Here is a 13,472-nt window from a genome sequence, read left to right as displayed (position 1 = left end):
GAAGGGTTGGGTTAGGGAAGGGTTGGGTTAGGGAAGGGTTAGGGAAGGGAAGGGTTGGGTTAGGGTTAGGGTTAGGGTTAGGGAAGAGAAGGGAAGGGAAGGGAAGGGAAGGGTTAGGGAAGGGAAGGGAAGGGATAGGGAAGGGTTAGGGAAGGGTAGGGAAGGGAAGGGAAGGGAAGGGAAGGGAAGGGAAGGGAAGGGAAGGGAAGGGAAGGGAAGGGAAGGGAAGGGAAGGGTTAGGGAAGGAAGAGGAAGGCCAAGAACATTTAAATGGAATTTATAAATCTTGCTTGAATTTGGCACAAAAAAGAATGAGGAGGTTCTACTCAGGAACTAAATAAATAAGCTCCCAGTGAGCAAATTCACTTTTAACTTAAGCATCCATTCATTCTGCTCGTGAGACTAGAAACACTCAAGGCCTCTATTTGCTTCAGAATCTATGTCCATGTTAATTATCTACATGGAACACAAAGAAAGAAATTATAATTAACTTATAACATTTTTAGATTTTTATGACTATTTCTAAAGTCTGGATGCAGAATGGGCATCTAACGACCCCGAACCACACACAAACCCACAGCAGAACTGCCACCTCTCACCAGTCTAGAGTGAGGACCTCGCATCCCTGCTCACTATGGACACACAGAGGAGCTGAGAGGCTGTTCCAAAGACAGAGGAGCATGCGGGCCCTTCTGACCACCTGGTGCCCGATGCCCAGCTCTGACTGTGGTGGGCCAGCGCGCACAGGACCCCTCTGCCCCACCACAAGCAGCCCGATGCAGCCTGCGCTCCATCCCCTCTGCCTCACCCCTGTCCCCCTTACTGCCAAACTTCAGACCCAACTTCTGCAAGCACTACCCCCAAGGTTGCTGTCGCTTTCAACTCGCCATTCCAGAGAAACGAAGGCTTATCACCAAACCCAATGATGCCTCCCAGGTCCTCTTCCTGAGACACGCTGACGTCGGTGGCCCACTGTCTCCCTCTTGAGAGGATTTCTCAGCTCCTGTGACCCTCCGCAGTCTCACATCAACTCTTTCCCTGCCTAAAGCATTCCTGCTGGGTGCTTCCCAGCCCCCACCCTGGGGCTCATGCTCTCCCCTATTCCCACAGACCCAGCGCCCCTGCCCTCTGGCCCCTCACCTCCATGGGACACCCAGCCCATAAAAGGTCCTGCCAGCTCCACCTCAGACACCTTGGATCCTTCCTTCCCTCTTGCATTGGTCACAGGGCAGAATCATGACCGCTGTCCTCGCTGCCAGCTCCTCCCCATCCCACCACCCCTCGCACCAGAGCCCTGACCTCCCGCCCAGACGGCCGCCTGGCCCTGACAGCCCCATGAGCACCCGCGCCAAGCCCATCGCCTTTGGCTCTCTGCTCAGCGGTCTCTCTCATGCTCCTCGCCAAGGTCTGGGACCAGATCTGCCGTCAGGGGCCCCGATTCCAAGCACACACCATCTAAGACGGCCAGACTACAGAGCTAGCTTCCTGCTTTACTCTGCCACTACACCCGAGACGAGAGCACGGGGCTGGGGTTACCAGATCTGACTCGTCTCCATCCTCGTCCTCCTCCCCGGTGCCGGCTGATTCCTGCTCCTCTTCAGACTCACCATCCGTCTGGTCAGCAAAACAGCAAGCCAGAAAGAAAACACAACCAATGAGACCCTTCAGTGGAGGGGACTCCATAAAAACATGTTACCAGACACCCAGGCGGTCAGCGCCAGAGATCCATGTGCACAGGCGGGCAGGGGGCTGGGGGGAGACACAAACACACACGGCGTGTCCGTGATGTGACCAGTGCCCACTTCCCACTCGAGAGCCTCATCCCAGGGCGGGCTGTCCTTTCGCACGATTTCTGTACTGATCAGAAGGCGGCTCCCCCAGCATGTAAGCGACCATGAGCTGTACGTCCAAGATTAGCGCACTTGATGCATTTTATGTGGAGCAGAATTCAATTAAAAAGTAACAGAACAGGGGCGCCTGGGTGGCTCAGCCAGTTAAGCGTCCAACTTCAGCTCAGGTCATGATCTCACGGTTCATGGGTTTGAGCCCTGCGTCATGCTCTGTGCTGACAGCTCGGAGCCTGGAGTCTGCTTCGGATTCTGTGTCTCCCTCTCCCTCCCCCGCTTGTGCTCTGTGTCTCTCTCTCAAAAATAAAAATGTTTAAAAAACTTTTTTTAAGTAACAAAACACAGTAAAAAGATTTCCAGAGGTCACAAAATAATACAGAATGCAAAACCCACCCTCAACCCCACCCAAGGTCCAAGGCAGCCCCCCAGGATCATCACACTATTGCTTCTCACACTCCTTCCAGCAAAGGTTTCACACAAATGGGCTCAGGTCAAGGTTTCCATGTTCGCCTGAACACGGAAACATGCTTCTGCCTGCTGGCTGGCACAGCACCAAACACAACTTTGTGAATGAAACTTTCTTCTAATTACAGTATGTTTTGGAATTCTTTCTGTATCAAAACAACACTGGTACCTCAATGTTTTTCTGCTGTATTTATCTTTTCTATCCACACGGGTAATACATGAACAGGTAATACATGAATACATGTCTTTCTTCCCTCAAACAACAGGTCTTACCTGAGACAAGTAATAACAGGTCTTCCCTCAGACAAACAAGGGGTCTTCCCTCAACAAGTAACAGGTTTTCCTCAGACAAGTAAAAGGTCTTCCCTCAGAATAACAGGTCTTCCCCCCGACGAGGAGAGGGTATCCTCTCAAACAAATCATGGGTCTTCCCTCAGACAAGGAAAGGGTATTCCCTTAGACAAACAACAGGGACTCCCTCAGACAAACCATGGGTTTCCCACAAACAAGTAACAGGTCTTCCCTCAGACAAGGAAACAGTCTTCCTTCAGATAAGAACAGGTCTTCCCTCAAATACTGGTTCTTCCCTGAGACAAACACTGGTTCTTCCCTCAAACAATGGGTCTTCCCTTAGACAAGTAAAGGATCCTTCTTTAGACAAGTAAAAGATCTTTCCTGTACAAACAAGAGGTCTTCCCTCAGACGTGTAAAGGGTCGTCTCTCAAACAATGGGTCTTCCCTCAGAGGGTAACAGGTTATCCCTCAGATAAGTAAAGGGTCTTCCCAGAGGCAAGTAGTGAGTCTTCTCTCACATAAACAATGGGTTTCCCTCAGACGAGTAACAGGCCTTTCCTCAAATACTGGTTCTTCCCTCGAACAAGGGGTCTTCCCTCAGACAAGTAACAAGTCTTCCTTCAGACAAACAATGAATCACTCCTCAAGCCATGGGTCTTCCCTCAGACAAACAATGAGTCTCTCCTCAGACAAACAATGGGTCTTCCTTCAGACAGGTAACAGGTCTTCCCTCAGACAAATAACAGATCTTCCCTCACAAACAATGGGTCTTCACTCAGGCAAGTAAAGGGTCTTCACTCAAACAATGTTTTTTTCTCAGGAAATTAATACGTCTTTCTGTGAACCTATGTCTCTTTCTCAACCTCTTTCAGCAAAGCTTCAGTTTTTCTCTTCTAGGTAACAGACACTTCCTATTAAATTTATTGCTAAGTAGCCTGGTGATATTGAAAACTTATGCTAAATTTTAGGTAGGATCCTATGGTTTTGTTTTTCAAAGAGTCCTTCTCTTTTAAAGATCCATATGGAAATATCTTTTTCAAGACAATCCATGTGTGTGTGGACATGCAAGATTGGCCAAGTGTTGGCAACTGTTCACAATTATCTGTATGTTTGCAGAGCTTGACATTTTCCATTTAGAAAAGTTAAAAAATACTCGTAGAGTAATGATGCATAGGGGCACATGTACTGCAATGTTCAGTGCAGCACTCTCAACAATAGCCAAAACATGGAAAGAGCCTAAGTGTCCATCAATGGACGAATGGATCAAGATGTGGTTTATCTATACAATGGAATACTACATGGCAACGAGAAAGATGGGTTCTGGCCATGTGTAGCAACATGGATGGAACTTGAGGGTGTTATGCTGAGCGAAATAAGTCAGGCAGAGAAGGACAGATACCTTATGTTTGCACGTATAGGTGGATTAGGAGGAACTTAACGGAGGACCATGGGGGAGAAGAAGGGGAAAAAGTGGGGGACAGGGAGGGAAGCAAACCATGAGAGACTCTTGACTGCTGATAACAAACCGAGGGCTGATGGGGGTGGGGGGGAGGGGAAGGGGGATGATGGGCATGGAGGAGGGCACTTGTAGGGATGAGCACTGGGTGTTATATGGAAACCAACTTGACAATAAACTATTTAAAAATAATAAATAAATAAATAAATCCTTAAAAAAAATTTAAAAACTCCTAGAAATGACTGGTATTTTTTAAATGTTTATTTTTGAGGGGTTGGGGAGAAAACACAAGTGGGGGAGGGTCAGAGAGAGAAGGAGATGCAGAATTCGAAGCAGGCTACGGGCTCTGAGCTCAGAGACCGACACAGGACTTGATCTTAGGAACTGTGAGATCATGACCTGAGCCAAAGTCGGACGCTTAATCAACTGAGCCACCCCGCCACCCTGGACTTACTGATATTATTGATATTGCTGGCATTCCATTTCCTAACTGGCTATTGCAACTACACAAGAAAACGAATCATTTTGTCTTGACTACATGTAAGTCCCACTCACTAGTTATAATGGTTCCTCAGACGATTTTCTTGAATTCTTTATACAGATGATTATATTCTTGGCAAACTCTTCTCCCTTGTTCTTTTAAATTTTAATGTTTCCTTCTAGTTCTCACCTTACAGCATCACAGAAAGAATGACCAGCCACTGCAGTGCTCATGTTAGGGGAGAAAGCAGCAATCCCTCTCTCTTTAATTAGAAATATTTTTAAATGTTCACCACTAAGTAACCTTCTTCAGTAGGATTCTGATATCTTTAGTCAGGTTTATTTAATATAAGTATCTTTATGTGCCATTGGGTAGTTTTTATTTTTAAAAGACTGACCAACGAACCTGCCAACTGAAACCGGCGGAATAACAACATAGTCGATTCCAGTTCTTCTGAAACTCCTGTAAAGTGACTATAAAGGAAGGGATAAGGGTTACTATCTAGGAGTCGCCTGGTAACTGCACATGTGATGGTTGCAAGAAGTAAAGCACAAGCTGAAAACCTGAGGAAACTGGAAAAAGAAATGTACCAGCCGGCACGACTGAAGTCTGACGTGGAGCAGAGACATGACTGAGCCAGGAAGAGATCACACAGGGTGGGTAAAGGTTCAGCAGGTGGGTGGCAAGCAGGAGACCCTGGCCCCACAGGACACAACTCCGGTCACCAGGCCCCATTACAGTCCCAGGCTAGGAGGTAAGGGTCCAGCTCTCCCCCAAACAATGCCCCGAATGACTGTGCCACACAGTAACCACGCAACACGTCCTGGGACTGGCTTCTGACCCAAACGGCAAGACAAGAATGACGATCAGATCAGTGAAAAGCCTGCCACAGTGGAAGAAGATACTGGCAGGGCACCTGGGCGGCTCAGTCTGACTTTGGCTCAGGTCATGATCTCACGGTTCGTGAGTCTGAGCCCCACATCGGGCTCCCCACTGACAGCATGGAGCCTGCTTGGGATGCTTGCTCTCTCCTCTCTTTCTTCCCCTTCCCTGCTCACACAGTCTCTCTCTCTCTCTCAAAACAAAGAAATAACTTTAAAAAAAAAGAACTTAAAAGAAAGAAGATATGTTGGCAACACATACAACAGGAGCTCATTTCCTACAAAATGGTTTTTAAAAAGGTCAACTAACCAGATAAACGGCTGAGTCCTCAACAGGCACTTCACAAAAGAAGGCATCCACGTGGCAGATAAACATATGAAAAAGTACCCAAGCCTCTGGGAAATCAGGGAGATGCGAAGCAGAACTATCACGCAACACCACTACGCTCTCCGGGTGGGCAATACCAAGTCCGTCAAGCCAGCGCGACGGGTAGCAGGAGAGCTGGGTGGCTGTGCCCACCACCACTCCCATGACACGGCAACCCCAGCGTAGGGGTACACCCAGGGACACACAAGAATGCTCACGGCAATGTCACCTGTCACGGCCCCAACTGGAAACAGCCCAAATGTCCAACAACAGTGGTACAGATACATAAATTGAACAGTGGTCCAAAGGAATACTGTACTGTGGTAATTCTGGAGCATTCCGGTCTCAGGAACCCTTTGCTCTATTAAAAATTACTGAGAATGACAAAGCACTTTTCTTGATCTAGGTTATATCTATTAGCATTCACTACTGTACAAATTTAAACTGGGAAATGTTTAAACCCCAATGTAACTCTGATGAGCAAAGGTTAAAAAGGTAAGTAGCATCTTAGCATTATTACAAGAATAGTTTTGATCCCATGCACCCTCTGGAAGGGTCTGAGATCCGCGCCCCCCCCCCCCAGACCACTTTATAATCCACTGCGTGTAACAATAAAAATGAATGGGATAATGTAAATAAACTTCACAAACATGATACTGAGTAAAACAGGCCGCACTCCAAAATACAAAAGCGTGTGCAGGACCCCACAGACACAAAGCACAGAAAGGGCAAAGACCAGGCTGTGGCGACGGGGAGGGCATGCAGGGGAGGCTCGGACAACCCCTGCCTGTGAGCCAGGTGACGGCACGCGGATGCAGTCACTCTGCTCAGTGGATTGTACCTTGTCACAGTGGCAATCATGAAGTCATCCCCCTAAATCCAAGAAATATAAAGCCGAACTTTATAAAAGGCTGGTTTTCCTCACTTAAGCTGTTAATCCAGGAAGTCTCATCAACAAGCTTCCTGTCATAAATCAATGTCTTCTCGCAGGAAGCCCTACCTTCTCTACAGTCACAATAATGAATATACAGTTGTGTCTGACCAATATTGTATTTAGGGCTGAAAGTGAGTTTGGCCTCAGAAGAAACTGGCATCCATTCCCATCGTTCTTTATTTTCCAGAGCATTTCACATAAAACCCCGTTACTGTTTATTATCAACTGCCAATCTGTTTTGATCTGTCCCTGTCGCCTTGTTTGGTTCCCACCTGGCGGCTGTCCTCTTGATTCTGCTGCCACCTGTTTCTTGATTCTTTTTGTTGCCTCACTATCCATTTAATTTTGTTCCTTTCCATCAATGTTCAATGTGTAAAGTTATTCAGTATTAGTCAGTGTCTGGATTCTCTCCGGAAGAGGAGAACCTCAATCAACAAGAGAATCCAGGGGGTGCCTGGCTGGCTCAGTCAGTGAAGTGTGAGACTCTTGATCTTGGGGATGTGAGTCCAAGCCCCATGTGGGTGTAGAGATTACTTAAAAATAAAATCTTAGAAGAGAGAATCCAGAAACGCACGCCATACAGTGTTCGATAAAGGTGGCGTTTTAAATCAGCAAGGGAAAGAAACATCAGTCAAATGGCGCTGACATCATGGGGCTAATAACCGTTTTGAGGGAAGCTATGGGACCCTGCCCTCACATTCTGTCTGAAAAGCTTTATTGAGATATAATATATGTCTTATAAGATACACCCATTTTCAGTGTTTCTAACTCCTATTTTATCCCAAAACAAATGTACATGAGTCAAATATTTATACATAAAGAATGAAACCAATGAAGTATAAGTCACCTTACATTAACTCATTCAAAATCACCACTAAGAAAGGTCTGCTTATAATATGATACAACTACATCTCAAGCATGTTGGTTTTTACTCAGGCAGCATTTAGAAAGCACCTAATGTGTACATGAAGTGTTTGGGAGGGACTAAAATGATGTGGAATCATGTCCCCCTGTGCTTGAGGTTCTTATATTCTAAATGGAGGAATGAAACATGCCATGTGGATAAAAATATAAGGAACATAAAGAAAGTGGGTAGAAATTCTACTTTCTAGATTTGTATTCAAGTCTGAACTCTGCCTTTTACTAGCTGTGCGGTCTTGGGAAAGTTACTCAACCTCTCTGAGTTTTATTTCCCTCATCTATAAGGTGAGATAATAACACCACCATCACTAGATTGTTGTGAGAATGACAGGAAGTAATGTACATAAAGTCATCTAATAAACTATGAAGTATGAAGCAAAAAAAAAAAAAAGGTCTGCTTATACTGCTTATAGTAATTAGAACACAGAACCCCCAAATCATAAAGAGACAGACTAGTAGTCGTGGCTTCTGACACAAGAAAAGAAACCCCCAAAACTCTGAGCTGGAGGGACATACTATACACGTGCCAGAAAGGCCGTGTCTCCAGAGCACAGCACTCTGACTCAAAGTTTAGAAAGCTGAGTAGCAAAATTATATATTTCAAACAGGTCATTATTTCAATGAACTCATCTGGAACTTCTCTGCCTACCATGAGTTTTAAAAACCTCATCAGATACGACAGCCCATCTTACATAAAGTCGGTCCAAGTTCTCTCCAAAAAGTAGGGTACACAGAACAGCAGGATCACTCCCATCTGTGACCACCTGATTCTCAACCCCTCCTGGCCCTCCTCGCCCTCTTCACCCGCCTGAGAACTACGAGCATAAACGCAGGCCCGGATGTCAGCATCTGCTCAGGAACGATTCTACCCGGCTCTGCGCCCGTTGCCCCTGGAACCCCCCCCGCGCCCCGCCTGGTGTTGAGCTCCGGGGCCGCCTGCACGTGGCGCCGGGTGACTGAGCCGGCGTGCTGCCACCTCCCAGAGCACGTCCTCGGGTGGACACGGACGAACTGCCTGTGACGCGGTCCCGACACACCGGGGCACAGCGGGTGCTGACAGACTGCTCGCAACCGCTCCCCAGGCCCGGCTGGCAGCCCCGGACACTCACTCCAACCATGACGAGAGGGGCCTCCTGGTGCCAGCGCCTCCCCTGCAGGGGCCCCGCCCCAGCAGCACACCTAGGACTGAACACTTGGGGTGGTTCACCCCGAGACCAGCGACAAGCAGCCACCGCTGGCACACAGTCCACCATCGGTGTATTCCTGTCCATCTAGAGCCCAAACAGGCTCCAGACATTTACTTCAGAGGATGCTATACAAGAAGACACAGACTCGTCTGACGAAAATAAATCTAAAACCTCAAGAGAAATAGAATGCAAAAACCCAAGTCAGAAGAAAACAGGGAAGAGGTGCCAGGGTGGCTCGGTCAGTTGAGCGTCCGACTCTTGATTTCCGCTCAGGTCGTGATCCCAGGGCCCGGACAGCACAGGACCTGCTCAGGGTTCTCGCCCTCTGCCCCTCCCCCACTCGCATGCACGCTGGCGCGTGTCCCCCAATCTCTCTCAAAATAAACAAATAAACTTAAAGAAAAAGAAAAGGAGGAGGAGGAGGTGGCGGAAGCAGGGAAATGACTGGGGCCGAGAGGGCCGGACTGCCCCTCTTGGACGGTAAGCCCCTCCGCGGGGGGGAGGAAGGCCTACCTTCTGGGTGCGGTCGGCCTCGGGCACGCCCCCCTTAGAGGTCCTGCTGTCCTCCGTGGGGAACGCAGCGGCCTGCTCAGCCCCCTGGTCCTCCTCCTCATCCAGCTCCTCCGACTCGTCCTCCTCCGAGTCCAGCTCTAAGCTCTCCCCATTCACGTGGAGGGCGCTGGCGCCCAGGTCCTTGTCGCCCTGGAACACGGGCAAGGACACAGCTGTCACTCGGAACCGCGGCCTCAGGAGCAAGCTGCCAACTCCCGCCAGGGCGTCGCCTGCGGGGTGGGATGCAGAGACCCTGCCGCTGGGGGAAGGGCCAAGAAGGAGGGGAGGGAGGGACAAGCGGGCAGCAGCGAGCACCGGGCAGGAGGCCGCGCCCCAGAGCAAGGCGCCTCAGAGCCTGGGCTCCTTCACAAGGGACCGAGGTCATCGAATTACCAACAACCTCCTCACACGGTGCTCTCGTGGCCAGAGAGGTCCTGACAGAGACGTGGGTTTCCAAGCACGTGTGCAAGCAGCCAGGCGCGCCTTACCTTGGAGCCCACAGTGGAATGAGTTATACTCTTAAACATCTCAATCACCGTCCTCTGTTTTAATACTTTGGTCTTTTTCTTAGGAACCAGGCTATAGGTTCCCATTCTTCGTTTTTTCTTCCGAGATACTGCAGCTGCTAAAACAAAAGGCAAGCAAGCTAAAAAAAAAAAAAAGTCAAAAGGGGACAAGAAAGGAAAAAGAAATACCATTCAAATGTTTTTTAAAGGTAGGTGATCATTCACAAATTCTGATTACCAAAATCATCAGCACGCCCCAACAGTGACAGGCATTTCTTACTTGTCCCAAGTGGCACAGAGAAAGCTGCTAAGACTTTACAGATCATTCATTTTACTCACAATAAACACTCAGCCCCGTGCGTGGCAAACACGACGAGCCTATAGCAGGCAGGCAGAAGTGCGAGGGAGAACCCACCGCCCTTCAGCAGCAGGGCTCTGGAGAGCCCCCTGCCTGGTCCCCTGCCTCTGGCTGGTCCCACCTCCAGGACCAGTGCGGCTGCACCAGGGAGGCTGAGGAGGGGTGGTGGCCTTGCTGCTTATCACTGGAGACGGGTTCGGTCTGCCTCCCTGAGACTCTGCTCCTTACCCACAACGAGGAGCACATGGCACAGTCTCTAGGTATGTCCACCTCTGAAGTAAGTGTGGCCACGCAGCATTGGCCATCGTCATCTCCTGAACCGCTTCCCAGCACCTTCCACCTCACCCAGCAGTGCACCAACCAAGGGGAAAGAGGTACATGAAGCGAACCACATAGGAACACGACGTCGAGGGAAGCACAGGGCAGGAAAGGGCAAATGTCGGTGGGGGGGGGGGGGGGGGGGGGGGGGGGGGGGGGGGGGGGGGGGGGGGGGGGGGGTCTGGGGTTTGCAGACAAGCTGGGACTCCTGAGGACTGAGGGCTCCTAACGCTGTTGTGAATAAAGCAGCTCCAGGTTGACTAGTTTTATAGAATGAGGCTGTCGGGTGCCTGGGTGGCTCAGTCAGTTAAACGTCTGACTTCAGAACAGATCATGATCTCCTTGTTCATGGGTTCAAGCCCCACATCGGGCTCTGTGCTGACAGCTCAGAGCCTGGAGCCTGCTTCAGATTCTGTGTCTCCCTCTCTCTCTGCCCCTCCTCTGCTTACACTCTGTCTCTGTCTCTCTCTCTCTCTCTCTCAAAAATAAGGTTTTTTATTTTTAATTTTTTTTTAAATAGAATAAGGCAGTCTATAATTTTTTTTTAAAGCTCTAGAGTTTTAAAAAATTTTGAAGACCATTCGACTAAAGGGCTGGAAAATCTATGCTGCATTCCATTTCCATTCCACAAAGCAGAGGAAAAGGGCACTGGAAAAGCATGCAAGAGCATGAACTATGCCACAGGAAGGGCCACGCAGACAGACAAGCATGTGGCATCAAGGACACCAGGCGTGTCTCAGGCCTAGGCCAAGGGGCACATAGGGCATTTGGGACAGTCATCCACGCAGCCCTGCACCCCACTGGGATGGCTCTGAGCGCATAACTGGTCACAAGGGAACACAGCTCTGTCCATCCTGTGCCAGAACAGGGTGACTGGTGCCAGGCACAGCTGTGCCCAGGCTGAGACGCACGTCCTGTACAGTCACAGGATGGGAAGTAAGATGCGCTTTGCAGCCAGTCTGTCTGGCCTTCCCGTTTGTGCTGCAACAGGAGGGGAAAGGAACGAACCTCTGGAGCCAGCACCACAGTAATTTAAAATACAGAGAGAAGACCGGCTCCAACACTCTGCACCCCCCCACACACACACACCCCAGAAAATAGCATGACGTGCCCGGAACAAGGTCACAGGGGGTTGTGTCCACACGTGCCCCACTCCCCGGGTCCCGACCTCCCCCGGCAGGCTTTCTGCATGCCCCGTGACACTGATGGGTGCACTATCCATCCTGTGATAAGGCGAGGCGGCCACAGTGGTACCTTCCCTCTGCAGGAGACTCACTCGCAGCCATGGAAATTGTGGTTTTGTACCCTTCCCAGGAGGTGACACCAGGAGTGCCTGATACACAGGAAGACCTAACAGAAAGGGCCTTTCTGCACTGGAGAGAGTCACCTCATCTCTGTAGGAACTGTGGGTGCCTCAGAGGCCCCAGAGGGAGGCCCCTTGCTGGAGACACGCCCACCCCAGCACCCTCCCTGCGGGGCTGCTCCTGCAGCCCCACCTTCTGCAAAGGTCCCAATAAGAGATCAAAGTTCACCTACTCCCTCAATTGGCCATGGACAGAAACAAGCTCAAATGAGTGAGAAATGCCCACGGGAAGTGGCTGATCACAGAATCAAACCACCCTTCTCCATAATCTTAGCCCAAAGGCCTCCCCAGTACACTGTTGTTTCCAACAGCACTTGATTTATAAACTGGGGGGAGTTCTCAAATCTAGGGTCTTCTATCCAATCCGAACAAGGGGGTAAGACTTAATGAAAAACCATCTTCATTTTGAGATTAACAAGAGGCATAGAAAGCAATCTCGGGATTCGACAGGTTTCAAAAGAGAGGTCTGACATCCCTATGCAAGTTCATGGGTGAGCAGAGAAGAGCCCGTCGACCCTGACCCCACTCCCCTACGGCACATGTGCATTCACAGTCAACACGTTTCTAGTTGCAGGTTTCAAGAGGTGCAGGTTCAGAACATACATTCAGAGAGCAGAGACCACTGTCAGAGCTCCCTATTACCTGTCTGTGACTTTGTGGTGGCCACGTAGCACTGGTTTTGAGGTAGTGATTGATGAAGGGGTGGGAAGGGGGGTAAAAGCTGCTGTCGTCCAAAATCAGAAAGGTTTTTGTTGATCTCCTCATTTGACTCCTCATGATCTCGAGCTTCTCTGGGATCCTTATTGGTTGCATGCTTCAAAACAAAGACAATTAATAACTGTAATTACATACAAGCAGATGGTCACTGATACAACATGCCCCCAAAAATGCAGTTCCTTTCCCCCATAAACTCGCCTTGACCAAGAGATGAGATAAAGGAGAGGATGAAGTACACAGTCCGCCGCCGTCAGAGTGCCTGGCGCCCATGCATGTGCGCCGGGCCACCCCTCCGATGATGCAGGCCAGCGTCTGCAAGCTCAGAACGGGTGTTGACGAGAATGAGGAGGAGAAGGAGCAAGAAGCAGCCGCAGCAGTGACCATATGCGACACACAAACCACAAAATGTTGTCCACCTGGCTCTTCCCAAGGAGAGTCTGCTAACCCCCGATTGTGGCAAATTATTACTAAGGGAAGTGCTTTCACGGCCTATGGTTTTCAAGGCTGCACTTGCAACGTCCCCACCTTCCCCTGCAATGGCACGACAGATACCATGCTGCATTTTTTAACTCCTCTTAAGCGCACAGTTTTACCAATCTCCTAAATCTGTCTTCAGTCTCAGCCTTCCAAGACTCGGGCAGCCTGCAGTACCGCCGTCACAGCCCTCGTCCTGACTCATTCCAGACTGCCTAGACACAGCCACCCCTCCCCTCCGTCTGCTTCCCTAAAATCACCTGCAGCCTCGAAATAGTTGGACCTCAAAGCAAATTCCATTTCACTAAGTTTTACTGTGCACACAGTAGGGGCAATAAACAGTGAAGAAAG

General features: G+C 49.5%; 1 protein-coding gene across 9 annotated transcripts in view; it reads right to left on the bottom strand.

Annotated features, from left to right (window-relative positions):
- EHMT1 (euchromatic histone lysine methyltransferase 1) overlaps positions 1-13,472 on the bottom strand; it is a 147,263-nt gene that overhangs the window by 55,544 nt on the left and 78,247 nt on the right. For 6 of the 9 annotated variants that reach the window (XM_039220783.1, XM_039220790.1, XM_039220789.1 and 3 more), the window contains 4 exons: positions 12,573-12,744; positions 9,874-10,031; positions 9,347-9,535; positions 1,537-1,614 (listed from right to left, as the gene is read on the bottom strand). In XM_039220783.1, the coding sequence (XP_039076714.1) occupies positions 1,537-1,614; positions 9,347-9,535; positions 9,874-10,031; positions 12,573-12,744 (597 nt within the window). The remainder of the gene's footprint in view (positions 1-1,536; positions 1,615-9,346; positions 9,536-9,873; positions 10,032-12,572; positions 12,745-13,472) is intronic. The other 3 variants (XM_039220785.1, XM_039220792.1, XM_039220791.1) reach the window with 1 other exon arrangement.

This window comes from Hyaena hyaena, unplaced genomic scaffold (genome assembly GCF_003009895.1).
Source record: "Hyaena hyaena isolate Hyena2069 unplaced genomic scaffold, ASM300989v1 scaffold_911, whole genome shotgun sequence".
NCBI lineage: Eukaryota > Metazoa > Chordata > Mammalia > Carnivora > Hyaenidae > Hyaena > Hyaena hyaena.
The sequence above is the reverse complement of the archived record's forward strand: the minus strand, read 5'-3'. Positions and strand labels throughout refer to the sequence as shown.